Source organism: Giraffa tippelskirchi, chromosome 3 (genome assembly GCF_054371585.1).
Source record: "Giraffa tippelskirchi isolate mGirTip1 chromosome 3, T2T-mGirTip1v1.2.pri, whole genome shotgun sequence".
Taxonomy (NCBI): domain Eukaryota; kingdom Metazoa; phylum Chordata; class Mammalia; order Artiodactyla; family Giraffidae; genus Giraffa; species Giraffa tippelskirchi.
Window position 1 is genome coordinate 69,392,271 of NC_137277.1, and position 13,026 is coordinate 69,405,296.

General features: G+C 35.1%; 1 protein-coding gene across 17 annotated transcripts in view; it reads right to left on the bottom strand.

Annotated features, from left to right (window-relative positions):
* The window catches only part of PMS1 (PMS1 homolog 1, mismatch repair system component), a 243,643-nt gene that overhangs the window by 113,278 nt on the left and 117,339 nt on the right, over positions 1-13,026 (bottom strand). For 5 of the 17 annotated variants that reach the window (XM_081579345.1, XM_081579353.1, XM_081579352.1 and 2 more), the window contains exons 10-13: positions 9,814-10,296; positions 6,642-6,772; positions 2,011-2,171; positions 1,267-1,373 (exon numbers count right to left, since the gene is read on the bottom strand). In XM_081579345.1, the coding sequence (XP_081435471.1) occupies positions 1,267-1,373; positions 2,011-2,171; positions 6,642-6,772; positions 9,814-10,296 (882 nt within the window). Of the gene's footprint in view, positions 1-229; positions 868-1,020; positions 1,374-2,010; positions 2,172-6,641; positions 6,773-9,813; positions 10,297-13,026 lie in introns of those variants that run through there. The other 12 variants (XM_081579349.1, XM_081579347.1, XM_081579351.1 and 9 more) reach the window with 5 other exon arrangements.

The following is a 13,026-nucleotide window of genomic DNA, read 5'->3' on the forward strand; positions in this document are numbered from 1 at the left end:
CTAAATTTTGTATAAATCTGTATCTTCCCGTGTTCTGACAAATTTTGATCCCACAGCCCAACAATTTCCATATAAGAAACAACTTCTCAACTGTTATCCCCAAATAGAGGTAAATAACAGGATTTTTGAAGTTATGTTTTATTTTCTCTAATTGTAGTTCCTTACTTTTTTCCCACCCTGTTACTTTTCCCGTTTTCCTTTACACAAGATTGATAACTTCTTCCAGATATGCCAGGTGAATGTTTTTATTTTTCCCTGTATAGCATGGGACCCAGTGTATTAGTTCAGGCTGCCATAGTAAAATACTATAGACTGGGCTTAAAAAAGCACAACAGGCATTTTCTCATCATTCTAGAAGCTAGAAGTCCAAGGTCAATGTGCTGACATGATTGGTTTCTGGTAAGAGCTCTCCTCTTGGAATAGAGAGGGCCACTTTTTCTCTCTGTCCAGCAGCTGGAATAGGAATTGGGATTGTTGGTGGAAGGGTAACAGAGAATGAGCAAACTCTGTGGTATCTCTTCTAATAAGGGCACTGATCCTACCAGCAGTGCCCCAGGCCCACCCTCACTAAATCCAACTGCCTCTTTAAAAGGTTCATCTCCAAATTCCATCTCTCTGGGGATCAGGGCTTCAGTGAAAAATTTGGCAGATACAATTTAGTCCATGTTGTTGTTGTTGAGTCATCCAGTCATGAGTCTTTGGACTGTGGCACACCAGGCCTCCCTGTCCCTCACCATCTCCTGAAGTTTGCCCAAGTTCATGTCCTCTGCATCGGTGACAGCATCCAGGCATCTCATCCTCTGATGCCCTCTTCTCCTTCTGCTCTCAATCTTTCCCAGCATCAGGGACTTTTCCAATGAGTCAGCCCTTTGAATCAGATGAGAAAAGCATGGGAATCATCTGATGAGAACAGTTGACTCACTGGACTGAGTAAATCAACCACCCAAGAACAGTTAAGTATTTTTCAATTTAGAGTTTATAACCAATAGTTATTATAAAGGTTGGTTCTTGAGAGTAAAATGAATTAATAGTCTATATTAGTTTATTAATTTTTTTATAGTTTTGAAAAAATTTTCAATATACAAACAGGCCAGTGATTCCTTATTTACAAAACCATTTAACACATGATAGTACACATGTAGTTTAAACCTGATTCATTATTTTATGACCATATTGACTTCAATAGTAACAAATTTTCTTAAACATGATTATGTAGCTTCTGGAAGATGGGTTAAATGATGAAAAAATGGGCGACCATGAACACACCCTTTAATTTCATTTCTAAACTGGTGCTTCATTCTGTAGATAATATCTTGGATGTCCTCTTTTGATAAGTACATGGGTAATTGTCTAGACAGACGTACTGCTTCTCCCTGTGGAGAGAAAGCCATACATTTTACTGTGATATACCTGAAGCAGAAAACTGGTTTTTACTGGCAAATAGGAAGACAGAAAATTGATTATAGTCTTTAATTACTCACTCACTCAACAAATACTTACTAAACAACAATTAAGTGCTAGTCACTGTTGTAGGTTCTACAAATGCAGCAGAGAACAAGAAAAGCAACATCCTTGCTCTTCTGAAACTGACATGCTAGTGCAGAGAAGCAGAAAGATAAAAAGATAATCTACACAACCTAGAGGGGTGGAATGGGGTGGGAAATGGGAGGGAGGCTCATGAGGGAGAGAGTATATATATACCTATGACTCATTCATGTTGATGTAGGGCAGAAACCAACACAACATTATAAAGCAATTATCTTCCAATTAAAAATAAATAAATTTTTTAAAAAAGACAAAATTTCAGCAACTAACTGCACAAAATTAAACTGAGTAATGTGATAAAGAGAGTATGGTTAGGGAAAGTTTCCTCCAGGTAACATTTAAGTAGCTTTTCCTCTTGTAAACAGATAACAAACCTTATAGGATTTCAAAATCATTTACTATTTTATTAAGAAAGAGTTAAGTATCTTAAAATCTAGCCAATCTACATAGGCTAATAATACATACCTCTAAATAACTTATCACTTTTCGAGGTCTACATTCATAAACTTCTTTTGCATTTTTGTTTAATATAGCATTAAGGATTTCTTTTAAATCCATCACTCCATAGAATGGAAGGCAATTAGCCATTCCTTCTATTTCCAAGTAGTTTTCAGCAATGGAAACTCCTAAAAGAAAAGAAAAAAAAAAAAAAACACCACATATAGTTAAATTTTGTTTAAACTGTATTCCAGAAAATGTCTAAGAAAAACAAAATCACTGTTAAAATATTTGGTGAACATTCATTAGAATCTAATATTGTCGGAAAAAGTTTTGTTCCCTAGTTGAAGAACAAATAATAATTTCCCATAGGATTTCACATTCACATTAAGTCATAAGTGCTCAAAGAAACCACATGTACTTTATATCATTTAATCTCAGATATTATTGTTTTGTTCCCTACATTTGTTTAGAACATTTCTTACTTTGGAGAGAAAATGGAGTCCCATGATATTTATTAAAATAAAACTGGTTTAAATGTTTTAACAACTGTTGCTATTCAAAGTCTATCCTACTGGTTTAATATCTAAAAGCCTGAATTATTTTGAAGATTAGTTTATCTTACAAGTTATTATAAAAATATAGTAAGTTTTTTTCCCCAGCTTTATTTAGATATGTTTGACACATAACACTGTGTAAGTTTAAGGTGCACAAAGTGTTGATAAACATACATATAAGCTACAAAATGATTACCACTATAGTAACTTATTAATATATTAGCAGTTTGAGGAAATGAAGTACTAACATTCAGTTTTCAGCATAATGTTTTATCTGAACTTCTTTAAATAATTTAGTGATTAAAAATTAGCAACGTCAGTGGATATATAATGGGGTAAAATATCATTAACAACATGCATTCTCAAGCATCAAATTAAGCTTTAGAACACATTTTATGATTTTTAGAACATAGCAAAGATTTGGGTTTTTTGGCTCTATCTGTGTAACAGTACTCTTAATATTGCAGACCACAAAATGTTACCTGTAGGTAATGAAAAAGAGATAGTCCGATGTTGGATAAGCTATCAAAGAGAAAATTTTAAAAGAGGAGTGATGTAGCTTTAAGAGTTTCAGGTCCTGAGATGTCAATGAACCCATTCCTAACCTGCCATTTACAGACTAGTTCCTTGACCTGAATGGCAGATGCACTGGTGTTATAATAAACAGAGCACGCATCCTAATGTTCCTCCCAGGAAACAACTGGAGAACAGTATAAGAAGATACATAATCAAGCGTTCAGGGATAAAATAGAGAGTTCAGTAAAGGGAGACAAAATGAGAGTCTGAGCAACCAACTGAACTTAAATAGGACTTGAAATAGGGATTAGATAGGCAAAGAGGAAGTAGCAGAATATTCCAGTAAACATCTTTTTATATATATACAGATAGTAAAATTTATCAGTCAAGAGACTTTTCATTATTGCTAGTTCTATATTATTTACAGTATGATTAGACTGAAACATCTAATACTACATGAATGCAGGAAAATTTTGTGGATATGGGTAAAAACTGCTGTGTGTGCTTAGCTGCTCAGTTGTGTGTGACTTTTTGTGACCCCATGGACTGTAGCCCACCAGGCTGTTCTGTCCATGGGGATTCTCCAGGCACGACTACTGGAGTGGGTTGCCATGCCCTCCTCCAGGGGATCTTCCCAACCCAGGGACTGAACACAGGTCTCCTGCATTGCATGTGGATTCTTTACCATCTTGAGTCACCAGAGGAGCCCAGGTAAAAAGTATATGGGAACAAATGAGGAAATTGAACAATATGTTAATCTCTGTGTTTGCAGAATATAGACAAGGAAAACTTAAGAGACATTTAGAATCATGTTCAAGAAGTTTTCATAAAATTCTGTGAAGTGCTTCCCAATTTTCTGAAAATACTTTAATAAGTGGTCTGACAAGCTTGTAGTTCCCAAAATGGGTAATTCTTACTGATACAGAACAAAAGTTATTCTCATTAACAATCAAATTTCTTTAAGGTCACATTTAGAATCTTTTCCCTTAAAGCCATATGTATTCTTCCTTTTTCAAGTGCTTTTATCCAAAGATGTTTTCTGGCAACTGGCAAACTGCTGATCAAAAGTTAGTCCAATACAGTAAAACTCACTAAAAGACTGAAAAATAGTCTTTTAAAAAAATGACAAAAAATAATGAAGGAAAAAATAGCTAAAAAAAATGAAGGAAGGAAACATGAATATTTTTACCTTGATCTGTTACAGAGAAGAGAAACACTGCTGACGATAATCTGAGTAAATTCCACTCAAATCAAGCCAGCTTGCAGATGAGCTTACTCATTTTTATATCTTTGGTGCCATGCAAAGTACCCCGCATTTATAGGACTTAAAAACACTATCTACAAGTTGAGAGCTGAATGAATCCCTTAAACAGAAACTTATTGGGTAACTCAAAAACAAACATGCTCCTGAAACAGACAGGCTAATTATCCTAACTTAAACAAAAATTGTTGTGATAACATCTTTCATGAAAAAAAAAAAAACGTACTTGCCACTAATATCACAAAGTTATTTAGGAAAATACAATAGGAAAAAATATTTTGCTACACATATATACAAACTCCTTGATTCATACTTCAAATAAATTTTTAATGACAACTGGCAAAAAAAGTATTTTTAAGAATTTAAGTGAAATAAACACATTCCTCTTTGATAAAAAAAAAAAAAAATGTCAGAAGCCCTGAGGAAAAAAGATTTCCAGGAGGACCTAAAAAATGAGTATAAGTCAGTTCAAATCAGAAAGGAGGTGCTGGAGAATGGGAACAGAAGAGAAAATTTAAACACATACCATTGGCACGTACTATGCTAACTGATCTTCCTGATGTAAATATATCAATTTTAATAGGAAATCAACATAAATTAAGAGCTAGGTTTTAAAGGCAGATTGCTTGGGTTCATATCCTGGTTCTATCATTAATTCTGTATACTTAAGCAAACTAAATTTCTCTTGCCTTGCTTTTTCTAACTGTAAAAAATGTGCACAGTAACTGAACCACAGGCCTTTAGAAAGATCAAATGAATTAATACATGTAATACTTACAGACTAGTGCCATGTACATAATAATTATTAGCTGCTATTGATGCGGAAACATTGAGGACAACTGATTTTCCCTACAACATGTATTTAAATGGAAGATTTGGGACTTGAACTAACTCTTTACTCCAAATCTAAATATCCAGGATTGAGGTGGAGGCAATAAGTTCTGAGTAGGTTTTCTTAAAACTGCTAGTCAATAAAATTAAAGTATGGAACACCAAAGCATTTTCTGTATATATCCTATTTCATGGTCTTATATATCATTTTTACTTATTTTCTCTTTATGTCTCAGTAAATCATTCCTTTAAAATTTTTCTACATTGTTTTGTTTTTCTACACTTTGCGCATGGGAAGTTTAGGGGCGACTGGGCCAGGGGACAGTGGAATCACTCGTCCTGGAATCTTTGTGCCTCTTGATACCAAAGAGAAGGCAAAGTAACAGGGCAAGACTGGCCTGCATTTGCAGATGGGTTCCTTACCACTACCGCCACCTGGGACGCAGGGGTAGATAGGGCAGAGGCAGTTAAGTATGGAAACTATGAAAGAACAGAGAAGGGGCCAGCCAGGAAAACTGAAGTCTCCTAGCCAGCTGAATTTTCCTTTCTCTCCTCACCTGGTGAATTTCCATAGTAAACAAACAGTATTATAATAGGCTTTACAGCAAAGCGTGGACCATAAAGAAAGCTGAGTGCCAAAGAATTGATGCTTTTGAAATGTGGTGTTGGAGAAGACTCTTTATAGTCTCTTGGGCTACAAGGGGATCAAATCAGTAAATCCTAAAGGAAATCAACATTGAATATTTACTGGAAGGACTGATGCTGAAGCTGAAGCTCCAATACTTTGGCCACCTGATGTGAAGAACTGACTCACTGAAAGACTCTGATGCTGGGAAAGATTGAAGGCAGGAGGAGAAGGATGACAGAGGATGAGATGGTTGGATGGCATCACTGACTCGATGGACATGAGCTTGAGTAAACTCCGGGAGTTGGTGATGGACAGGGAAGCCTGGTGTGCTGCAGTCCATGGGGTTGCAAAGAGTCAGATACAACTCAGCGACTGAATTGAACTGAACTGATAGCAAAGCCATAGAAGCAAATCATTCACTCTCCAAACAGTAAGACTGTTGATGTTAGACACCTCATGGGGAAAACAAGTAAATTATTTTAGAAAAGAAAAAGAGATGTCTAATTTTGTTAGCTGACTCCAGTATTCTACATGTTTATTTCTGCTTCATCAGCTAAGGAGTATTTAGTAATTTAGTTAGACACAGCAGGCAATATGCATGTTGTGACAAAGGATGGCAAAAATTATAGTTGCTAGTTAGTTATGGAAATGCTAAACACAAAGCAGTAGACTGAAAGAGATGCCAAACTTGCCTGTTTCAGGCAGGAGTGACCTTTTGGAAATACACTGTTTTTATACAGCTGACATCATACTTTTGGTGAGACAAAAACATACCATCATATCTGTAAATTATGAAACCCAAAAGTAACTTTTGGAACAAGATTTATTTTTCCAACTCGGGAAATATTAAACCACAGTATCATACCTGGTATCAATTTTATCTTGAAACCATTTGCTGTAAGACGAGGATCGGACAGGTAAATTGATCCACTGTATCTTTGGTCATCTGCTGTCATTTTATGTAAAATCTCTAAATAATGGGATCCATTAAAAAGACTGAAAAAGAAATTATGGCCCTTTAACTTCTTAAATATTTAAAGTGAAATAAGAGAATTTATGGAAAAAAGTTAATCTGAAGGCCCTTTAAAAAGTGTTATTATCAGTAACCAAAATACAACGGTGTAAGGAGCCCTGTGAGAAACTTTACTGCTTTTACATTTGTTTAATACTTCATAGACCTACCACATACAGTGTACAGAAAGGAATAGACACAAAAGCCAGTTTCTATCTTCTAAAACTTTACAAACTAAATGTGAAATGTAAAAAGTGCTCTTTAGATATGACACAAATGAAAACTTTATTTACAAATAATGCCACTTTATACCTTAATTTACACAGACACAACATACTGTCAAGTTATTGATGCAGTCCATCTTGCATAATATCCTGTTGTTAGTCAAGGCTTCTTCAATAAGAAGAAGATAAGCATGTAACCTTTTCTCCCAGGAACTTAAAAATTTAATAATTCAGGACTTGGGAGAGATTCCTCCTGTATACTATAGGCATGATATGTTTGCCAAAGGTGGCCTATGACATGGTTCTGAGTGGTAAAAGCACTAAACAAAATTTTGAGGTGGTGAAAGATTATCTAGGGCAGAAATTAACCCTTCATGTTGGTTTTAGGCCTGCTCAGGGTGCTTCATAACATTATTCACAATAATGTGTCTGTTGACACCCACCATATGGTAGGTGTGTAAGGCACTGTTTACATTCTATCTGGTACAGGATGATAAGCTGCTACTTGTTCATTAAAATCCCAAACTCCTCAAAAAAGTAAATGAATAGATAATGTCTTCGCTTATCACCTCTGAAAGGTTGAGGAGAGCATATACCACAGAGAGGAGAACTTTGGCTATACAGTAGAGGTGCTCTGTCTGGTGCAATCCAATATTCAGAAGATCAATCTGAGAGCCAGCAGTGGTGGCAGTGGTGGTGATGATGATATAGTATAGAAAGTAGTGGTGCAGGATCCACAGTTACTGTCAAGATTGGAATCTTACATACACCACTTATATACTGACTATGAACCTTGGTAAGTTACTTGACGTTTCTGTACTTGTTTCCTTATTAAAATGTGGTTACCTCTCATTAGGTTATTGTGAAGGTAAGACCATGAAAGCAAAAAGCTTAGTGAAGTTTTTATCATACAGTAAGAGCGTGATAAATATTAGCCATTTTTGTTATTATTATTGAGCTCTTATTTTGTATTTTATAGATCTCTAAATTATTCTGTTGAGAGATAAACTATACAACCTGCATTAGAAATCTGATGCAAAAACAGTCTAACACATAATTATCCTATTTATGACTCAGTTTTTAAAAACTTATTATGATGGGGATGTCACATTTCAGAAGAAAGGGGAAAACAATTTTGAGTGAAGCTTTGCTGCTATTCAAATATGAAAGATTATTCTCAGGCTGTATGGACCCAAATAATAATTTTAATGTAATTTTTAATCTATGTAATATATTTTAATAATTTTAATGTATTATAACAGAATATCATAAAGAAAAATATTTTTAAAAAACCTGTAATTCGTACAAGCACAAAAAGATTTTTGATATAAATGAAAATTTACAAACATCATTTAGAAAAGCAATTGAATATAAAATTACAAATACACCCTAGCTCTTTTTAAGGGAAGAGATAGAAAAGTAGTGTCAAATTTTTTAACTGTTTTAATTAAACCTAAGGGTGAATTAATTCTTTTAAATTCTTCCTTTCACAATTTCCTAAGCCAGTTTAAAGAGAATAATGTGAAAGACACTGGACTTTAGTTACTGTGATTACTACTGCAGTATTCTCTTTTAAATTTTAGGTTACCTCCTTTATCATAACTTCTTCTACCTATGTAAGGCTAAAAACAGAAATATTAAGTACAAAAAAGTGAAATGTTAGTATTTTAGTTAATAGCTTTTTGTTTTAAGAGAAAACAATTTGTTCATGTAGGATATGAACAGGAAATACCCCATTTTATAATCTATAATAATATTAGTGCAGGCAATAACCATCAGTGGATAAAACCATTATGGAAAAGTTAACTGAGAACTTGAAGGTGGAATGTCAGGTTGTCAGTAGCTCATTTCAGTTCAGTCGCTCAGTCGTTTCCGACTCTGCGACCCCATGGCCTGCAGCAGCCAGGCCTCCCTGAACCCGGTGATGAGTGCCTTTTGATGTGATGAAATATGAAGCACATAGCATCACCTATTAAGCAGTCTTACCAGAAAGTATAATCTAAATCTATTCATCCTTCTGAACTAATATCCATTTAAAAATGGGAGAGGGAAAAACAAGTTAAACATCAACACAAGGAAACAAGACAGACAAATAGAGACAATGGGATATTCTAACAAATAAGTGACTAAGTATCCACAATAAGTTAATGGTATGATATCAGAAAAGATTTAAAATACATAACAAAATGTAATGGCTGGACCTAGGTTAGATGTAAATTAAACTTAATAATCTAAAAAATACAAAAATACATTTTGAGAAAATGAGAAACAATTCCAATGAATTAGTATTGTGTAAGGTATGAAAAAAGGCATTGTAGTTATGTAAGAAAACGGCCACTTTGTAAACTCTTTTAGGTAGGAATCATTCTAAATCCTTTGGCAAAAGGAAAAACATACATGCACATATATAAATATCAAGGACAGACAAAGGAAATGTGGGAAAATCTTGATAACTATTGATAAAGGCAATCATTGTATAATTCTATGTTGGTATGTTTGAAATGTTAAAACAAAGACTACACAATGAAGAAGTGCCATGGCAATCCAATGTCAGAATTACCCTGGGGAAGTTACTAATGTACAGGTGGTGGGGGACTGAGCTTACTATTTATTAAGTGCAGAAGTAAACTATCTAGAACATTCTAAAATTATTTAAAAGCAATTAATTCTACTAAATATTAGAAATCAAATTATACAATTTCTTTAAATAAATACCACTTTTCCATACTAGGAAATTCAACTTTTCACTTTCAATTAGTAAATGTTTTTAAGAGTAAAAAAAATATATTACTTCACCATACCTCTCTGTTAATATAATTGGTTTTTCCAGTGGCTCTGCAGGAAGTTTGTGATTCTCAAGAAGTCTTTTAAATAGCAGAGCTTCTTCCACTCTATATGGATTTAACAACATTATCTCTGTTTTGGATGCAATTAGCCATGCATCAGGAAACTTGAGATTATGTATCAAGCAAAATTCGTCCTTTTCTTCTAAGTCAAATTTCTTCTGTGTATCAAAATTCTTTTTTAAATTTTCCATAGAGAAGGAGATCTGAACTATTTTAATGTTTTGGTTTTTTTTTTCAATTTGAGACTGAAAGAACTCATCAAGTTTTGGCTGATTAGATAGCGAAGTTTTCAACTTGTGCTTCTGTGCCAAATTCCAAACGCTGGTGGGTTTCATCCTTTTTTTGCTATCTTTTAATGATACTTGTGACTCCTGTTCGATTGCTCTCTTGATTTGCTTATTGTATCTTTCCAAGTCTTTAGTAGCTTTCTCTTCATATCTATGAATAGATATAAAAATGATCTAATAAAGTCATAATGAGAAATATATTAACCATCTGAAGTAAATGTTATAAAAAATAAAGAGGTGGCATCCCAGGCACAGTAATGCAAAGGGGCTCTAACCCATCCATATATAACCATGATAAGCTATGAACAAAATAAAGAAATCAACTATTTAATATAGGCACTGAAGAGTACTGAAGAGCAAGAGAATTTGGAATGGATTCAACCCTTGAAGCGATCCACATTTATACCACTTTTAACCAGATGCAGTCCCCAGCATTATGGGAGAATAGCAAGACCTCAGTCAGAAAGCTGAACTCATAATAGACTGAGTCATCAGAGCATCGAACCCCCTGCTTCGAAAACAACTGGAAACGGAGGGAGAAAATCTCAGAAAATCCTGTGTGTGAGAATCTAGAGGACAGTAAGCACTAGATTCTAAATGAACTAAACAGAGATTTCAATAGCTGCTTGCTGCAAAAGAAAGAAGAGTTTGGAGCTTAAGTTTCACATAATTAGATGACTCGGAAAACAGTTTGTGCTTTCAATTAAAATTGGAGAAGGGCTACTTCTTTGGGAAAAAATACATAACTATATTCTAGAACTAAGGAAGTTGCCCTAAGACTAACAGTAAAAATTTAAAGTCTTTGCCTAAAGGAAGTATAAAACAAAGCCTCCCCAAGCTCCAGGTGACCTGTCAGTAACTTAACTGTGTGGTAGAACAAAACCCAATACTTTTCAGAAGATAACAGAACCCAAAGTTTCTGCAACGTATCATCAAAAATGTCCATTATACAAGCAAAAGATAATATTCAAGCAATGAAACAGGACAATGTGAGTTATGGGAAAGAGAAAAAATGAACAGTAGAAGCCATCTTCAAGATGACATAGATGTTTGAATTTCAAACAGAAATTTTTAATAGGTTTTTGACAGATGAGTCATGATAGGGAGTTTTGACAAAACATGGTTCACTGGAGAAGGGAATGGCAAACCACTTCAGTATTCTTGCCTCGAGAACCCCATGAACAGTATGAAGAGGCAAAAAGATGTAACAATGGATGATGAGCCCTCCAATATGCAACTGCAGAAGAGGGGAGAAATAGTTCCAGAAAGAATAAAGAGGCTGGACCAAAGCGGAAACGATGCTCCACTGTAGATGTGTCTGTTGCTGAAAGTAAACTCTGACGCTGTAAAGACTGCATAGGTATTTGGAATGTTAGGTCAATGAATCAGGGTAAATTGCACGTGGTCAACCAGGGACTCCCTGGTAGCTCAGCTGGTAAAGAATCCACCTGCAATGTGGGAGACCTGGGTTTGATCCCTGGGTTGGGAAGATCCCCTGGATAAGGGAAAGGCTAGCCACTCCAGTATTCTGGCCTGGAGAATTTCACTGACTGTATAGTCCACGGGGTCACAAAGAGTCAGACATGACTGAGCGACTTTCACAAACAGGAGACGGCAAGAGTAAACATTGATATTTTAGGAATCAGTGAATAAAAATGGACAGGAATAGGTGAATTTAATTCAGATGACCATTATATCTACTACTGTGGCCAAGAATCCCTGAGAAGAAATGGAGTAGCCCTCATAGTCAACAAAAGAGCTTGAAATGCAGTAGTAGTTGAGTGCAATGTTCAAAATGACAGAATGATCTTAGTTCATTTCCAAAGCACACAATTCAGCATCACAGTACTCCAAGTCTATGCCCCAACCACTAAAGCCGAAGAAGCTGAAGTTCAACAGTTCTATGAAGACCTATAAGATCCTCTAGAACACCAAAAAAAAAAAATGTCCTTTTCATAATAGGGAACTAGAATGCAAAAGTAGGAAGTCAAGAGATACCTGGAGTTAACAGGCAAGTTTGGCCTTGGAGTACAAAACGAAGCAGGGCAAAGGCTAAAAGAGGTTTGCCAAGAGAACACACTGGTCATAGCAAACACCTTCTTCCAACAACACAAGAGAAGACTCTACACATGGACATCACCAGATGGTCAATACTGAAAAAAGACTGATTATGTTCTTTGTAACAAGGACAGAGAAGTTCTATACAATCAGGAAAATCAAGACTAGAAGCTGATTGTGGCTCAGGTCATGACTTCCTTATTGTAAAATTCAGACTTAAATTGAAGAAAGTAAGGAAAACCACTAGACCATTCAGGGATGACCTAAATCAAATCCCTTATGATTATACAGTGGAAGTGACAAATAGATTCAAGGGATTAGATCTGATAGAATGCCTGAAGAACTGTGGATGGAGGTTCATAACATTGTAGAGTGACTAAAACCATTCCAAAGAAAAAGAACTGCAAAAAAGGAAAGCGGTTCTTTGAGGAGCCCTTACAAACAGCTGAGAAAAGAAGTGAAAGGCAAAGAGAAAGGAAAAGATATACCCAGCTGAATGCAGAGTTCCAGAGAATAGCAAGGAGAGATACAAAAAAAAAAGATTTCTTAAATGAACAATGCAAAGAAATAGAAGAAAACAATAGAATGGGAAACACCACAGATCTCTTCAAGAAACTTAGAGATACCAAGGGAATATTTCATGCAAAGATGGGTACAATAAAGGACAAAAATGGTATGGACCTAACCGAAGCAGAAGATATTAAGAAGAGGTGGCAAGAATACACAGAACTATACAAAAAGATCTTCATGACTGAAATAACCATGATGATGTGATCACTCATCTAGAGTGTGAAATCAAGTGGGCGTTAAGAAGCATCACCAT